A 14,059-nucleotide genomic window follows, 5' to 3' on the forward strand; every position below is an offset into this window, starting at 1 on the left:
CAATTTTCGTTAACCGCAGAACATGTCTCCTCGGGGTTTGGGGAAAGATTTTTTTTTTCCTTTTTATTGGCCCTTATTGGATAATATTTTCATGACAGGGTATGTCGCAGAAGCCTGGAGAATAGAAGCTCCATGAGGGAATGATTATTAGTTCCATGAATACTCTACGCAAGAGAGCCAGACGGTGTAATTTCCACTGCTCAACCAGTAGGGAGCTCTTTAATTGCCCACGGTGTGGACGCTCAACCCGAATGGAGCATTACAGATAGGCCCAGTAGTGGGCTGCTCAACCCGAAGGGAGCCGATATGTTGATGGAACCATATTGCTTCATCTGATCCAGGGCTCATTTTTGGATTAGTAGAGCTCACTAGGAGCTATGGTTTTATTGCACCCCTCCGTCCGGAGACGAAATCGTAGGTTAGCGTTTTCTGTTTGTTTATGCGAAGAGGATTTTTTCATGTACAAGTGCAGTCATTTCCGCCATTATCTTTAAGGCTTTTTTGTTTTTGATTAATTCTGTTTTGTTGCTTGCACTGTTATTGGATAGAACATGATTAAATTTTTTCCTTAATTCCTTTGTTGTTTCACAGTCTTTGATGAAATGATCAAATGATTCTGAATCTTTTCCACGCGGACATTTTTGTTACCTATATTAAATCGCTTTAAGTAAAATGGAAATCGTCCGTGTCCACTAATTGCCTGTGTCAGTAAGTGATTCGTTGGAAAATGGTTTGGAAAACTTTTAACAGTTATGATCCATTGATATGTATATGTCTCTTTTCCAAATTTTTGCCAATATATTTCCCATTTTTGTTGTGCTTCTTTATATAGTTCCCTTTTAACGAATCTTTTTGTAATTGGTACTGCTACCTCTATTCCCTGTGTTCTCGCCTTATAAGCCAGGTGATCTGCTATCTCATTACCTATAATACCTCTATGTGCTTTCACATAAGTAAAAGTAATCTTGTGGTGGTTCTGATCGTTAACTAGGGTCCTAATTTGTTCAATGAATAAGTTGTTATTATATGGGTTATTGAGTCCTTGTAGTGTTGAAAGGCTGTCAGTAATGATCTGGTTGTTGACCCTTGCCCTGAATACTTATTGCACACCGCACTGCTTCTTTAATGGCTATAGCCTCCGCTATAAAAATTATTGGCATGTATTGGTAGTTTAAATTGTTGGGAATGTACTACTTCTCTTTTTTTGTCGTATACAACAAAGGCCGCCCCAACTGTTAATTCTGTCTCGGACCCGTCCGTGAAGATTTGATAGTCTGAGCGTTCAATTTGTTTACCAAATGATATTTTTTGTCTTTTTGCTGGATGGACTATCCATTTGTCCAGTCTTTGTGCAATTTCTTCTCCTTTAATAGCGTTATTCTCCCATTCAAAATCCTGTTTATTATTAATAATGTTATAAAGGTGATTTTCCTTCTCTATCGTTAAATGAATTGGTAAAACATTGCACAGTATGTTTAATGCTACATTTTGTGTTGTCCTATAGGCTTTACAAATTTTTAATAGTGGTAATCTCTGAATACTCTTTAATTTCCTAATAATATGAGAGTGTTGTGTACCACACTGGTGATGCATAGACAATTATTCTCTCGATCGCTCTTTTGTAAATCTGTCTTAGTTGTTTTGGAGCCATTCCCCAATTTGTCCCCGTAAATTTTGATAATCGTAATGTTAATGAGGTTACTTTCTCTTGCACTCGTTTTAGAATTACGGAACAGCAGGAACAACTGAATGCAATGCCAGAAGTGGTTATAACCGAACAAGGTGTAAAATCATTGCTACAAAACCTAATGCGCACTCCGCACCAGGTCCTGACGGCATTCCTAACTACATTCTAAAGTACTGCGCAGAACATATTAAAGCGGAAGAATGGGCTTGCAGGTTTGCCATAATTAAGAAGCAGCGCACCAGTAAAATAGAGACAGAAAAAACGGACGGAAAAGCGTCAAACTTACAACTTAATTTTATTCAGGAGCGTGTCAGAATAACTATAGTACAATCACACAACAAGCGCAAGCAGGTCAGATAAGATACGGGCCCCCGGCAACCTTAATCACACTTCACCTTTGCACATCAAGGAATGCCAACTCTTTTTTTTTTAAAGAAGAATAGACTGAGTTCCGACGCATGAAGTCCCTGCAGGAGTATTGCCATCGTTTCAATAATCTCCTTTGTTGTTTTGCACTGGTTTCTGGCCCGCATTTTCAAACGGAAAAGTCGGGTATGCGGGCAGGTTTGAGCTCGCATTCACGGCAATGCTTCGTCACAAAGCCTGATGTGGTGAAACTTACATTGTAATTATGCTCGTACAACCTTTCAATTTATTTTCTATTAATATCAAGTACCTGTGTTATTCACTTCCACATGCTAGAATAATTTCGTGCGTAGAGAGTTGTATCGATAAGTCAGGAGCCTTCCAAAATGACTCAGGTGTAGATGTAGGTGGCTTTCTGGAACTCCTGCGCCTTTATCTGACGTCTGCGACTGGAGGGATGGCCTTTTAGAAAAGCGAGGCGTTTGTATAGTGTCACGTTGTAGTGACGGCGGTCCAGCGGTCAAGAAGACACCAGCCGTGGAGGTGATGGGCTCGACTAGACCGCAGCCGTGGCCTCGTGGCAGAGCGCCCGCCTCGGCTTCGGGAAGTGGTGGGTTCGACTCCCGCCACCGGCCGGGTACCCACCGGTTTTCTCAAAATGGGTACAAGCTATGGCCCGGCCTGGTGCTCGGCTTACTAGGGCTACATTGCTTGGGAAAGGAGCCTGCGCCTTCAAATCCCGTCACTGTGGGCAGAGAGTCGTGTAGACAAAGCACCAAAGCGTGGCCTTGTGGTAGAGCATCCGCCTCGCATTCGGGAGGTGCTGGGTTCGATCCCCAGTGCCGCCGGGTACCCACCGGTTTCTTTAATGGGTACAAGATTTCCCCTGGCCTGGTGCTCGGCTCTTCTAGGGTGAAATGCTTGGGAAAAGGGTCTTAGACCAAACAGTTGCCTTGACGGATGAGTGATAAGTTCCCCCGCCAAGCAACCATAAGTCCGCCTCGTGCGGTATAAGCCCAATTTGTGGCCCTTTTTTTCGCTTTGTCTACACGACTCTCTGCCCACAGTGACGGGATTTGAAGGCGCAGGCTCCTTTCCCAAGCAATGTAGCCCTAGTAAGCCGAGCACCAGGCCGGGCCATAGCTTGTACCCATTTTGAGAAAACCGGTGGGTACCCGGCCGGTGGCGGGAGTCGAACCCACCACCTCCCGAAGCCGAGGCGGGCGCTCTGCCACGAGGCCACTAGGACCGCAGTCGTGGCCTAGTGGTTTGAGCGCCCGTCTCGGCTGCGGGAGGTGGGTGGTTCGAAACCCACCGCCGGGCACCCACCGGTCAAAAGGGTACAAGCGTCCCCCGGCCTGGCGCTCGGCTTCCTTTAGGGGTGTACGTTTGGGAGAAGCAGTCGTGGACTCGTGGCAGAGCGCCCGCCTCGGCTTCGGGAGGTGATGGGTTCGACTCCCGCCACCGGCCGGGTACCCACCGGTTTTCTCAAAATGGGTACAAGCTATGGCCCGGCGTGGTGCTCGGCTTACTAGGGCTACATTGCTTGGGAAAGGAGCCTGCGCCTTCAAATCCCGTCACTGTGGGCAGAGAGTCGTGTAGACAAAGCACCGAAGCGTGGCCTTGTGGTAGAGCATCCGCCTCGCATTCGGGAGGTGCTGGGTTCGATCCCCAGTGCCGCCGGGTACCCACCGGTTTCTTTAATGGGTACAAGATTTCCCCTGGCCTGGTGCTCGGCTCTTCTAGGGTGAAATGCTTGGGAAAAGGGTCTCAGACCAAACAGTTGCCTTGGCGGATGAGTGATAAGTTCCCCTGCCAAGCAACCATAAGTCCGCCTCGTGCGGCATAAGCCCAATTTGTGGCCCTTTTTTGTTTTGCTTCTCCCAAACGTACACCCCTAAAGGAAGCCGAGCGCCAGGCCGGGGGACGTTGTACCCTTTTGACCGGTGGGTGCCCCGGCGGTGGGTTTCGAACCACCCACCTCCCGCAGCCGAGACGGGCGCTCAAACCACTAGGCCACGAACCACTAGGTCGCTTCTCGCGTCACGAATAAAAATGATAACACCCCTTTCCTGTGGCCTTGCGCAAACGAACGTTCACTACAATGACACGTGGCATTACCCTCCTCCCAAAGAAGCAATGCTTTAAAATGAAAATAAACACGGAGAATGCGAACTTAGTCTTTAGCGTTCATAATAAGGTTTAAGGGGAGCGGTAAAGCTTAAAGTCTGGCCTGTCGTCGTCGTCGGTGTTGTCGTAGTTCTCGTCGTCGTAGTTGTCGTCGTCGTCGTGGGGGTCGTCGTCGTCGTGGGGGTCGTCGTCGTCGTCGGGGTCGTCGTCGTCCTCGTCGTCGTCGTCGGGGTCGTCGTCGTCGTGGGGGTCGTCGTCGTCGTAGGGGTCGTCGTCGTCGTAGGGGTCGTCGTCGTCGTAGTAGTAGGGATCGTCGTCGTCGTAGGGGTCGCCGTAGTTGAGGCATAGTCTTGTGTTTTCGTCGATGGAGGATCTTAGTTCTTGCGCTCAGAAGGAACCTCACCTCCAGGGGCTGCTTTATTCAGTTTAACCTTTGGGGGCTGGGGGAGCGTCCACGCACGGCTTAACATCGGCTAGGAGATACAAAGCGTGGTGACGATGGCGACGGGGAACGTGATAGGCGGCTCGGTGATGAGCATTCTTCCCGACGCAAAAACTCTTCGATTTCGACTGGTCGCTGGCCGGGTCGGGGTCGTGGGGCGTCGTAAGAGAACCCTCGGATGCCCAGTCTTCTGTATGGGCAGTGCCGGAGGACGTGACCGGCTTCGCCACAGTGGAAGCATAGTGGACGGCGCTGGTCGGGAGTTCTCCACTCGTCGCATTTCCTCGTCTGTGTGCGGCGCTCGTAGGACGGGCGGGTTGGTGCGAGAGGGCGGCGGTCCAACGCAGCTGGCTGAGGGCGATAGGGGCTTGGGTCCCGTCGTCGAGGTGCAGGACGGCGCACTGCTGCGGCGTAAGTCATGGCTGGAGGCTCCAGAGGCTGGGTGGTGGTCGGTGTCACACCCAAGGCCTGTTGCACCTCGTCCCGGATGACGTCGGTGAGCGAAGTAAGCGGCGGCTGCGTTCCTGTTGGCAGCAATCGTCGGAGCTCTTCTCGCACAAGGGTTTTTGCCTCTTCGACGAATTACGTGACGGTTTTGGGTGGGTTCCGTACGAGGCCCGCAAAGAGTTGCTCTTTAACTCCTCGCATAAGAAGCTTGACTTTTTCATCTTCCTTCATGTTCGAGTCGGCACGCCGGAAGAGACGCTTCATCTCCTCAGTGTACATTGCAACGGTCTCGTTTGGATGTTGTATGCGAGACTGTAGCAGCTGCTGGGCTCTCTCCTTTCGCACGACGTTCGTGAAAATCTTCAGAAGCTGCTTCTTGAAGGTTTCCCAGCTCGTGAGGCTAGATTCCTCATTCTCAGACCAGATTCTTGCTGGTCCCTCCAAGGCGAAGAAGACGTACCTAAGTTTCGTAGCATCATCCCAGTTGTTGAAGACAGCCACACGGTCGAACTGTTCCAGCCATTCTTCGGGGTCGGCGCCAGGCGAAGCGTCGAAGGTTGGTGGCACCCGGGGCTGCTGAAGAATGATAGGAGTCGACGCCTGGGGCAGGCTCATGGTGGACTTTGCTACTGGTTTTCGCTTCCGGGTATGGTCCGGCAGAATCCCGAACTCAGGTGCGTCCCCTAGCAGACGTCGGCTTGCGCGGTGGACTGGGCTCAAGTCCTGCGGTGAATGACTCAGAGGGCTGGTGTCACGACTTGTAGGGGGTGTCCGGAACATGGAAGGCTACCCAGCACCTCCACCAGATGTCACGTTGTAGTGACGGCAGTCCAGCGGTCAGGAAGACACCAGAAAGACTTGCAAACTAAGCTCTTTATTTGGGCTGACTTGCGCCCGCAAAATAACTGAATCACTCGGTGGCGGCGTAGGCAACAAGCGTGCTCGTCACTCGTCGAAATACGAATGCCCGCTGCTCGCGGAATCGTTCAATTTAAAGCCGGCAAAGAAACTTCGAGATAACAGGTCGAGATCATCTAGAGTAATCTAGAAACACGTAGATGCAGCTGTTCATGGCTGTGAACAATCGAGATTTGTCCGGTCGCTTCTCGCGTCACGAACAAAAATGATAACACCCCTTTCCTGCGGCCTTGCGCGAACGAACGGACACTACAATGACCATGGCAATAGGTTCCTGCATACAGCCTATTCTGAGCGCTCTATTTTTGCAGAGTGTCATATTTTTGCCGTATTTTATGTCATATTTTATTTTTGGCCACAGTTTGTGTGATACATAGGACAGGAAGCTATAATGATCCTAATAATTATCGCCCAATATCCGTTTTGCCGGTCTTCGCAAAAATTGCTGAACAAGTCATCAATACCCGCCTTACTTCGTACTTCATTAAACCGGAGCTATTGCGAAAGAACAATTTTAATTTCAGAGAGGTAAACTTACGGAAAAAGCTTTTCTTCACATAAAAGACAAAATAATCAGCAATATAGAAACCAGAATTTGTACACATGGGCTATTCATAGGCTTTAGAAAAGCCTTCGACACGGCCTGTCACGAAATTTTACTAAGCAAATTACAATTCTATGGGATACGATGCTGCGCGCTTAATCTTATTCAAAGCGACTTATCATCCAGAGTACAATTCACATTGATCAACGACATACCTTCAAGCTACGGCCTTATACGCACTGGTGCGCCACAGGGCTCAATACTGCGTCCTATTCTATTCCTAGTTCACATAAATGTTGCTGTTAATATTCTTCCTTCCTCCGAAAAAGTGTTATACGCTGACGACACAAATATTTTCTTTCATGAAGCGAGTTTACAAGCAATAGAATGTAGATCAAATCTCTGGTAACAAAGCCTTGCATTATGGTTGCGGGCCAACAGGTTAGAATTAAACATCACGAAGGCGAAGTATGTGATATTCAGAGCTAAAAATAAAGTCATGGATGATGAGCCAGTCATATTATACAATGCAAATGTTTTAAAACGAGTACAGTGAATAAAATTCCTTGGAGTTTGTATCGTGATGTGTGTCGCACTAAGGATAGAGGCAACTACATGGTGGCAGGAACAAGAAGAACAGGAAGGGTTTATTAGCACGCCCTTTTATAGGCGATGGAGGGGGGCGGGGCAGTAGCAGTGCCAAGCGTACAGTTTGCGGTAGCACTGATAAGACAATGCGCTGACACGATAAGGCAGACAGCGCATGCCCGATACATCTTCCGAGGGGTAATGAAAACGACAAATGTTCAAGCTATTTGATTAAAAGCAGCGTCGTACTGAAGACGTTGAGGTGGCTTTGCTGTCCGTGCCGACCTTCTTGGAACCGGTGTGGGCCCAGGCAGAGTTAGTGGCATATGGTTCCCACAGCCTCCGAGCGCCGAGCTGTCGGTGGCGGACTGTTGCCGAGGGAAGTCAGCAGATGTTCGTGCTGTGGCACCAGGCGAGATATTCGGAGCAGATTGGCCGGAGTTATCTGGCCCACGCTCGGACGAACTGCTGTCGTCATCACTAGTGTCTTCTGCACACTTCTCACGGGTTTGCAGAAGATGCCGCCTATTGCGCCTAAACACCCGCCGATCCTCGGTTTGCACTTTGTAGGACCTGGGAGCCGCAGTCCCAACGACAGTGCCTTTTTTTGACCATGTTTTGTCTTGGATCCTCACGACAGAACCTTCAGCCAAAGGTGGCAGAGGCTTTCCGCCACACTTCTGATGGTGCTTCTTGACCACAGTTGTCTGCACAGCGCCAAAATCTGGAAGATTAGCTCTCAAGCACCTGCCTTGAAGAAGTTCCCCAGGTGATCGGCCGTCCTCCAGTGGCGTACAGCGGTAGGCCAGCAGACCTAGCCAGAAGTCTTCCTGTGAATGTTCACATTTCTTCATGATCCGCTTTACCACCTGGACACCTTTCTCTGCCAGTCCGTTGGATTGTGGGTAGCGGGGGCTGGATGTGACGTGAGTGAAGTCGTATGCTCTTGCAAAGGCTGCGAACTCGTGACTGGCAAATTGTGGCCCGTTATCGGTGCACACTTCAAGTGGTACGCCGTACCTCGCGAACATGGCACTGAGTGCAGCGATTGCCGTCCTTGCAGTAGTGTCGACAAGTTTCTCGACTTCTGGGAAGTTAGAAAACGCGTCAAATGCCAGGATGTACGAACTTCCCCCAAAAGAAAAAATATCAACACCAACGCGATACCACGCACATCGAGGAACTGGGCGCATCAGCATTGGTTCTTGCGCTTGCTTGTAAGCAAACTCGCGGCAAGTCGGGCAACCCTTGATCAATACACTGATGTCACTGCTGAGACCGGGCCAAAAAACAAGACGACGGGCTCTTTCTTTGCATTTCTGTAGACCCAAATGCCCGGCATGAATTCTCGCTAAAATGCCACGCCGCATGGATTTTGGTACCACCACCTTCGTGCCTTTTAACAATATCCCATTTACGACGGAAAGCTCAGACGAAAATGGTTTAAGTTCCCCGTCGACATTCTTGCCAGTTGCCAGGCAAGAAATGACTGCCTGGAGGTAGTCGTCGCGGGCAGTTTCATTTACCAGCTGTTGACATGTTGCCTCCGTGACCATGTAGCCCAAGGCGGCAACTGCATGTACCTCAACGTCGTCAGTTGCGCCAGTGGTGTCGTCTCGAGCAACCGGCGATGATCGTGACAGCATGTCTGCCAAGATGAGGTGCTTTCCTGGGACATACTGCAATACAAAGTCGTATTTCAGGAGTTTCAAAAAAAACCTTTGGAGGCGGGGGGGCATGTCACAAATTCCTTTCGCAGCTATAGAAAGTAGAGGTTTATGATCTGTCTCGATGAGAATCTTCTGTCCGTAAATGAACTGGTAAAACTTGTCGCAGCCAAAAGAAATGCTAAGCGCCTCTTTTTCAATCTGAGCATAACGCTGCTCAGCTTGCGTTAGCACACGAGATGCATAAGCCACTGGCCGCCATTGGCCGTTGTGGCTCTGCAAAAGGGCGGAGCCCACGCCGTCTTTCGATGCGTCGCAAGTTATCTTAGATTCTTTTCGGGGATCAAAGATGGCTAACACGGGAGTCGTGCTTAAAATCTGGACGACACTTTTCCACTCCCTCGTGTCGTTTTCAGTCCACTCGAATTCTGAGTGAGACTTGATAAGGGCTCGCAGCAACACGGTTCGCTCAGACAGGCGCGGAACGTATTTGCCAAAATAGTTCAACACACCGAGCATGCGCTGAACATCGGATTTGTTCTTGGGCACTGGCGTTTGCAGCAAACTTTCCACAAGCTTTGGGTTTGGCGAGATGCCCTTGCGTGTGATGATATCGCCTAGGAACTGCACTTTGGTGACGCAAAACTTGCATTTCTCTGCGTTGATCGTTAGGCCGGCTTTTTCAGCTGCTTTCATTACTGCCACTAGTCTCTGGTCATGCTCTTGCTTGGTTTCGCCCCACACCAAAATATCATCGATGTAAACGTGTACACCGTGAATGCCATCGAAGACTTCGCTCATCCGCTGCTGAAAAACTTCGGGAGCAGATGAGATACCGAAAGGCAACCGGAGATAACGGTATCTTCCAAAGGGTGTAGAAAAAGTGCATATTTTGGACGTCTTTTCGTCAAGTGGTATCTGGTGAAAACCAGAATTTGCGTCCAAACAGCTGAAATAGGCTGCGCCGGCCAATTCCCCTTCCATGTCCTCACGCTTTGGGAGCTGGTAGTGCTGCCTTTTTACGTGCTCGTTTATTTTCCGTGGGTCCATGCAAACCCTAAGTTTGCCATCCTTTTTCTTAACCAAAACCAATGGGCTTACCCAGTCTGTCGGGCCATCCTGTTTGACGATGACGCCTGCACGCTCCATTCTACGCAGCTCCTCCCGAAGTGGTTGTCGCAGGGACAGGGGTACCCGTCGAGCTGGTTGAACAACTGGAATCGCGGATGGTTGCATGACCATGCTGTATGGTTGCTTCAGGCAGCCTAGCCCCTGAAAGACATGTTTGAAATCCTTGAGAGCTTGGTACTCCGAAGCATTTACAGTAGCCACCGTGCGATGGACAAGTCCCAGAGCTTCGCTTGCATCTAGTCCCAGAATGGCTTGACGGCCATTCTTTACAACAAAGAACTTCACGGTGGCGGAAGCGTTACCGATAGTTACTTCCTGTGTCGTTGTTCCGAAGTGACTTATGACACCCCCGGTGTAAGCTCTCAGAACCGCACTTGTGGGCGTTAACTGCTGTGACTCCCGAGTCTTGCGGTACATACAGAATGGTAACAGACTGGCCTGGGACCCGGTGTCTACTTTGAAGCAAATATTTTTTCCGGCAACTTGTGCTTCCACTATCCAGTCTTTGCTGCTTCCTTTTTCAGTTCCTACTTCTAGAATGTCAAAGTCGTCATCGCTGCTGTCTTTACTAACTTGTTCAACTTTAGATAGGCCTTCACAGCAAACCGCGAAGTGGTGAAGTTTTCGACATTCATGGCACTTTTTCCCGTAGGCTGGGCACTGTGTGGGCCTGTGCCGCCGGTTGCACTTTTTGCAACGGTACTGCTTCTTGCAGTCATCACTTCTGCTTCGCGATGGTGGCGCGTGCCTTGAAACAGCATCGACCCTGTCATCCGCGGCTTTCCAGACCTCGTTTCGTTGTGCGAGAGACTCTGCTACCTTGCACAATTCTTCAGCTTTCAGCAACGTTAAAGATTTCTCTCGAAGCATTTTCTCGCGCAGCTTTGAGTTATTCGTGCCAAACACGATCTGATCCCTGATCAGCGAATCATGCTGATCTCCGAAATTGCATTGCGTGGCTTGCTTTTTGAGGTCCCGGACAAACTTTTCGAAAGGTTCTCCATCTGCCTGCTTCCTTGAGCGAAACACATAACGTTCGTGAACTTCGTTGCTCACCTCGGCACAGTAGGACTCGAATTTTCCAACCACTGTTGCGTAATCGTCTTTGCTTTCGGCTGCCTCGAACTTGAACGTGTTGAACACGTCGAGCGCTTCATCACCGGCTATGCTCAGCAGGAGTGCGGCTTTTGCAGAATTGCTGCGAGGTTGCTCCTTCGTTGCGGTCGCCTGCAGGAATAGGTCGAATTTCTGCTTGAAACGTTTCCAATTTTCAGAGAGGTTGCCGGTCAGTTGCAAAGGTGGCGGGGCCTTTAGAAGTTCCATAGCTGTCGCAGAATCCCACTTCTGACACCATGTATCGTGATGTGTGTCGCACTAAGGATAGAGGCAACTACATGGTGGCAGGAACAAGAAGAACAGGAAGGGTTTATTAGCACGCCCTTTTATAGGCGATGGAGGGGGGCGGGGCAGTAGCAGTGCCAAGCGTACAGTTTGCGGTAGCACTGATAAGACAATGCGCTGACACGATAAGGCAGACAGCGCATGCCCGATACAGAGTTATATTTAATGAATACCTGCTGCGGACCGACCATATTAATCAAGTAAGAAAAAAAAATTTCGCGATCAGTGCGCCTTCTAAACAAATTTAGGCTTCTATTACCAATATGGCTCAAAAAGCAACTTTTTTCAGTTATATTCATTCGCATCTTCACTGTTGTTTGCTGATATGGGGAGTCTCAACACGGACTAATTTGAATGCTTGTTTTTGCTACAGAAAAAGGCCATACGAGCAACTGCTAATCTAGGTTACTTGGATAGCACCAACCCGCGGTGGAACAGCTTGGGGCTATTGACAATTTTTCAATTAAAAACTCTTCGGCTAGCGCTTGGGACATATAACAGAATTCATCTTGAACCTCACTTTTTTGCAACACCAGAACTACCACAAAACCCATATCCCCTTAGGCACATGACAATAAGAGCACCAAAAGCAAGAACAAATTACGGGTTCAAAAAGATTAGATACCAAATGACTACCTTTTTGAATGAAAGCAAAAATTTTCATGACCTCCTCTATCAATGCAGAGGTCGAAAGATATTCTAGAGAAAAGTGATTGCGCTGTTCACTGCATGACTATCCGGTACATCCTGTGACAAAGTAAATTAATAATTAACAGCTAACATGATTATATATATATTCCTTTTATACCTCCCTGTAAGCCAACAACATGCATCTCAACAACTTTGAAGCTAGTGTAACATTGCTGTACAGTTTCTTGTTTTTGTTTTAACAAGCCAACAAGTATCATGGTGACCGCTACATTTATTGTATTTGTTTATTTTTTGCGTCAGGCACCGCGCCTTTTGGCCTCCTTCCTCAAGTGTACATAGAGACACTTCAAATAAATACTTTTCAAACTTGTTGTCTACACGTTTGGAAGGTTGCAGTGCTTTCAAAGTGGCAAGATATGTAGACGACTTTATCATCTTATTGGAAAAGTCAACACGGCCACTAGACGAAACGATCGGAAGCATTCTAGGAATGCCTGGATTCTCTGATTGTCATCCATGAACTGCTTCTTAACAGAAGCGAAGAGTACAGTTCCTTGAGTTAAGCCTCCGTTTCTCTTATAAGCAGAAATGCTGTATTTACAACCTACAGCGAAAAGAACTACTGCTGCCATTCTATTCGCACACTGCAAATTGGTGAAAAGAATTACGAGGCTGTGTTTTCGTAATGCCTTAAACAAGTCCTGCTCTGACACAGTTGAAAAAAGCCTAATGAAACATTCAGCCCATCTGAGCGCCGTCGTCTTCCCAAGTGATTTGTTAGTTTCGGTGGCAGAAAGAGTTCTAAAGAAAAAAAAATGGCTGATGTGTCAAGCCATGGGTGACAATGAGCTAAGGAAAGGAAAAAATAGTGAAAACGAAAGGTTGTGGTCATATCTTACTTACATAAGGTTTTCACACAACCTTAAGAGAATCCCCGAGAAGGTTAGCGTCAAGTCAAATTATCCTACAGCTAAAGGTGCGAGAAGAACCACAAAGAATGCGCGGCAAACATAGTCCGCGACCGACTGGCATCTTGCCAGGGGAGAAAGCAGATAGGTTCGGTCACGGTCACCGAGCGTACGGCGGCTCTTGTTTCCCACGGCGTCTCCACCAGCGATGGTGCTGCTTAGTTCTGGCGGTGCATGAGTGAGTTGAGCCGCAACAGCCGACCAATCCGGGATTTTCCGCTGGCGGATTTCTCGCTCACGGTCAACGCCAATGACGGCGCTTTTTCTGCGACACGCTACCCTTAAGCTGTCGCTTAAAGGCACAGCGTGATCCATTTAATTTCAGATGAGAGGTAAGTCCTCATTCGACAGCGCTAATGCTATCTACCTCCTTTAAAGGGCAACTGCAGCACTTTTTTGAGAATTTCGCGACATTGAAGAGTTCAAATCTTTGTAGGCTGTAGGTTAAGCATGCCAAGTGTTTTTGCACTAGCATTTAATATAGTGACGTAATCGATGATTGAATTTTGCGCTTCTCCTCAATCCACCGGAGGAGTGCAGGGAAATTCAGTGTGACGTCACGGAAGGTATGATTTCAAATTACCGCTGTCGTCATCCACGCCCTCCCCTGACTTGTTAGACGCTGCCAAACAACTCTCGGCAGGGTTTGCCTTCTGTGGCTTCGTTTTTTTCCCTTCAAAACAGGCGTTTGTGCGTTGGAAATGTACCGATACCTTCGATGACGTCATTACGCACGCCCCACTTGGCGTTGTGCGCTGCGGAGAATCTTGAAGGGCGTCCGGAATTTAATGGACGATTACTTCACTATTTCAAGTGCTATAGCCCAAAAAGACTTCGCATGCTTTATCTGCAAGTTTCACACATTCGACCTTCTTAAACTCGTTGATTTCTGAAACCTCTGCAGTTTCTCTTTAACATGGCACATGCAAGGTTCTAAACGCAGAAAAAAGAGTTACACCGTTCAGAATTGGAATTAGCAGCTACAAATCACATATAGAGACAGAGCCAAATCTCGTAATTTCAGGACATAAAAATTATCTTTGGCAACTGTTTCGATGATTTTACAGCTACTGTGCTCAAATTGGGATTGAAAGCTCATCATGAACGGGAGACTTGTGA

At 48.3% G+C, this 14,059-nt stretch overlaps 1 protein-coding gene across 1 annotated transcript; it reads right to left on the reverse strand.

Annotated features, from left to right (window-relative positions):
- Window positions 1-7,122: 7,122 nt before the first annotated feature.
- On the reverse strand, window positions 7,123-11,463 carry LOC149325951 (uncharacterized). Its single transcript, XM_089562640.1, has 2 exons — window positions 9,891-11,463; window positions 7,123-8,801 (listed from the first exon to the last, which is right to left on the reverse strand). Exons 1-2 carry the CDS (start codon window positions 11,241-11,243, stop codon window positions 7,341-7,343), a joined length of 2,814 nt encoding a protein of 937 aa, XP_089418766.1. The 5' UTR covers window positions 11,244-11,463; the 3' UTR covers window positions 7,123-7,340.
- Between the last annotated feature and the right edge of the window lie 2,596 nt (window positions 11,464-14,059).

The sequence above is a fragment of the Amblyomma mixtum genome, chromosome 10 (assembly GCF_055824585.1).
Source record: "Amblyomma mixtum isolate Tamu chromosome 10, ASM5582458v1, whole genome shotgun sequence".
NCBI classification, from domain to species: Eukaryota; Metazoa; Arthropoda; class Arachnida; order Ixodida; family Ixodidae; genus Amblyomma; species Amblyomma mixtum.

Excerpts from the sequence above, each read along its gene's own strand:
- LOC149325951 (XM_089562640.1), bottom strand. The coding sequence starts at position 11,243 with ATGGAACTTCTAAAGGCCCCGCCACCTTTGCAACTGACCGGCAACCTC. Across the intron at positions 8,802-9,890 it reads AGGATGGCCCGACAGACTGG|TATGTCCCAGGAAAGCACCT; the intron begins GTAAGCCCATTG and ends TTTGTATTGCAG.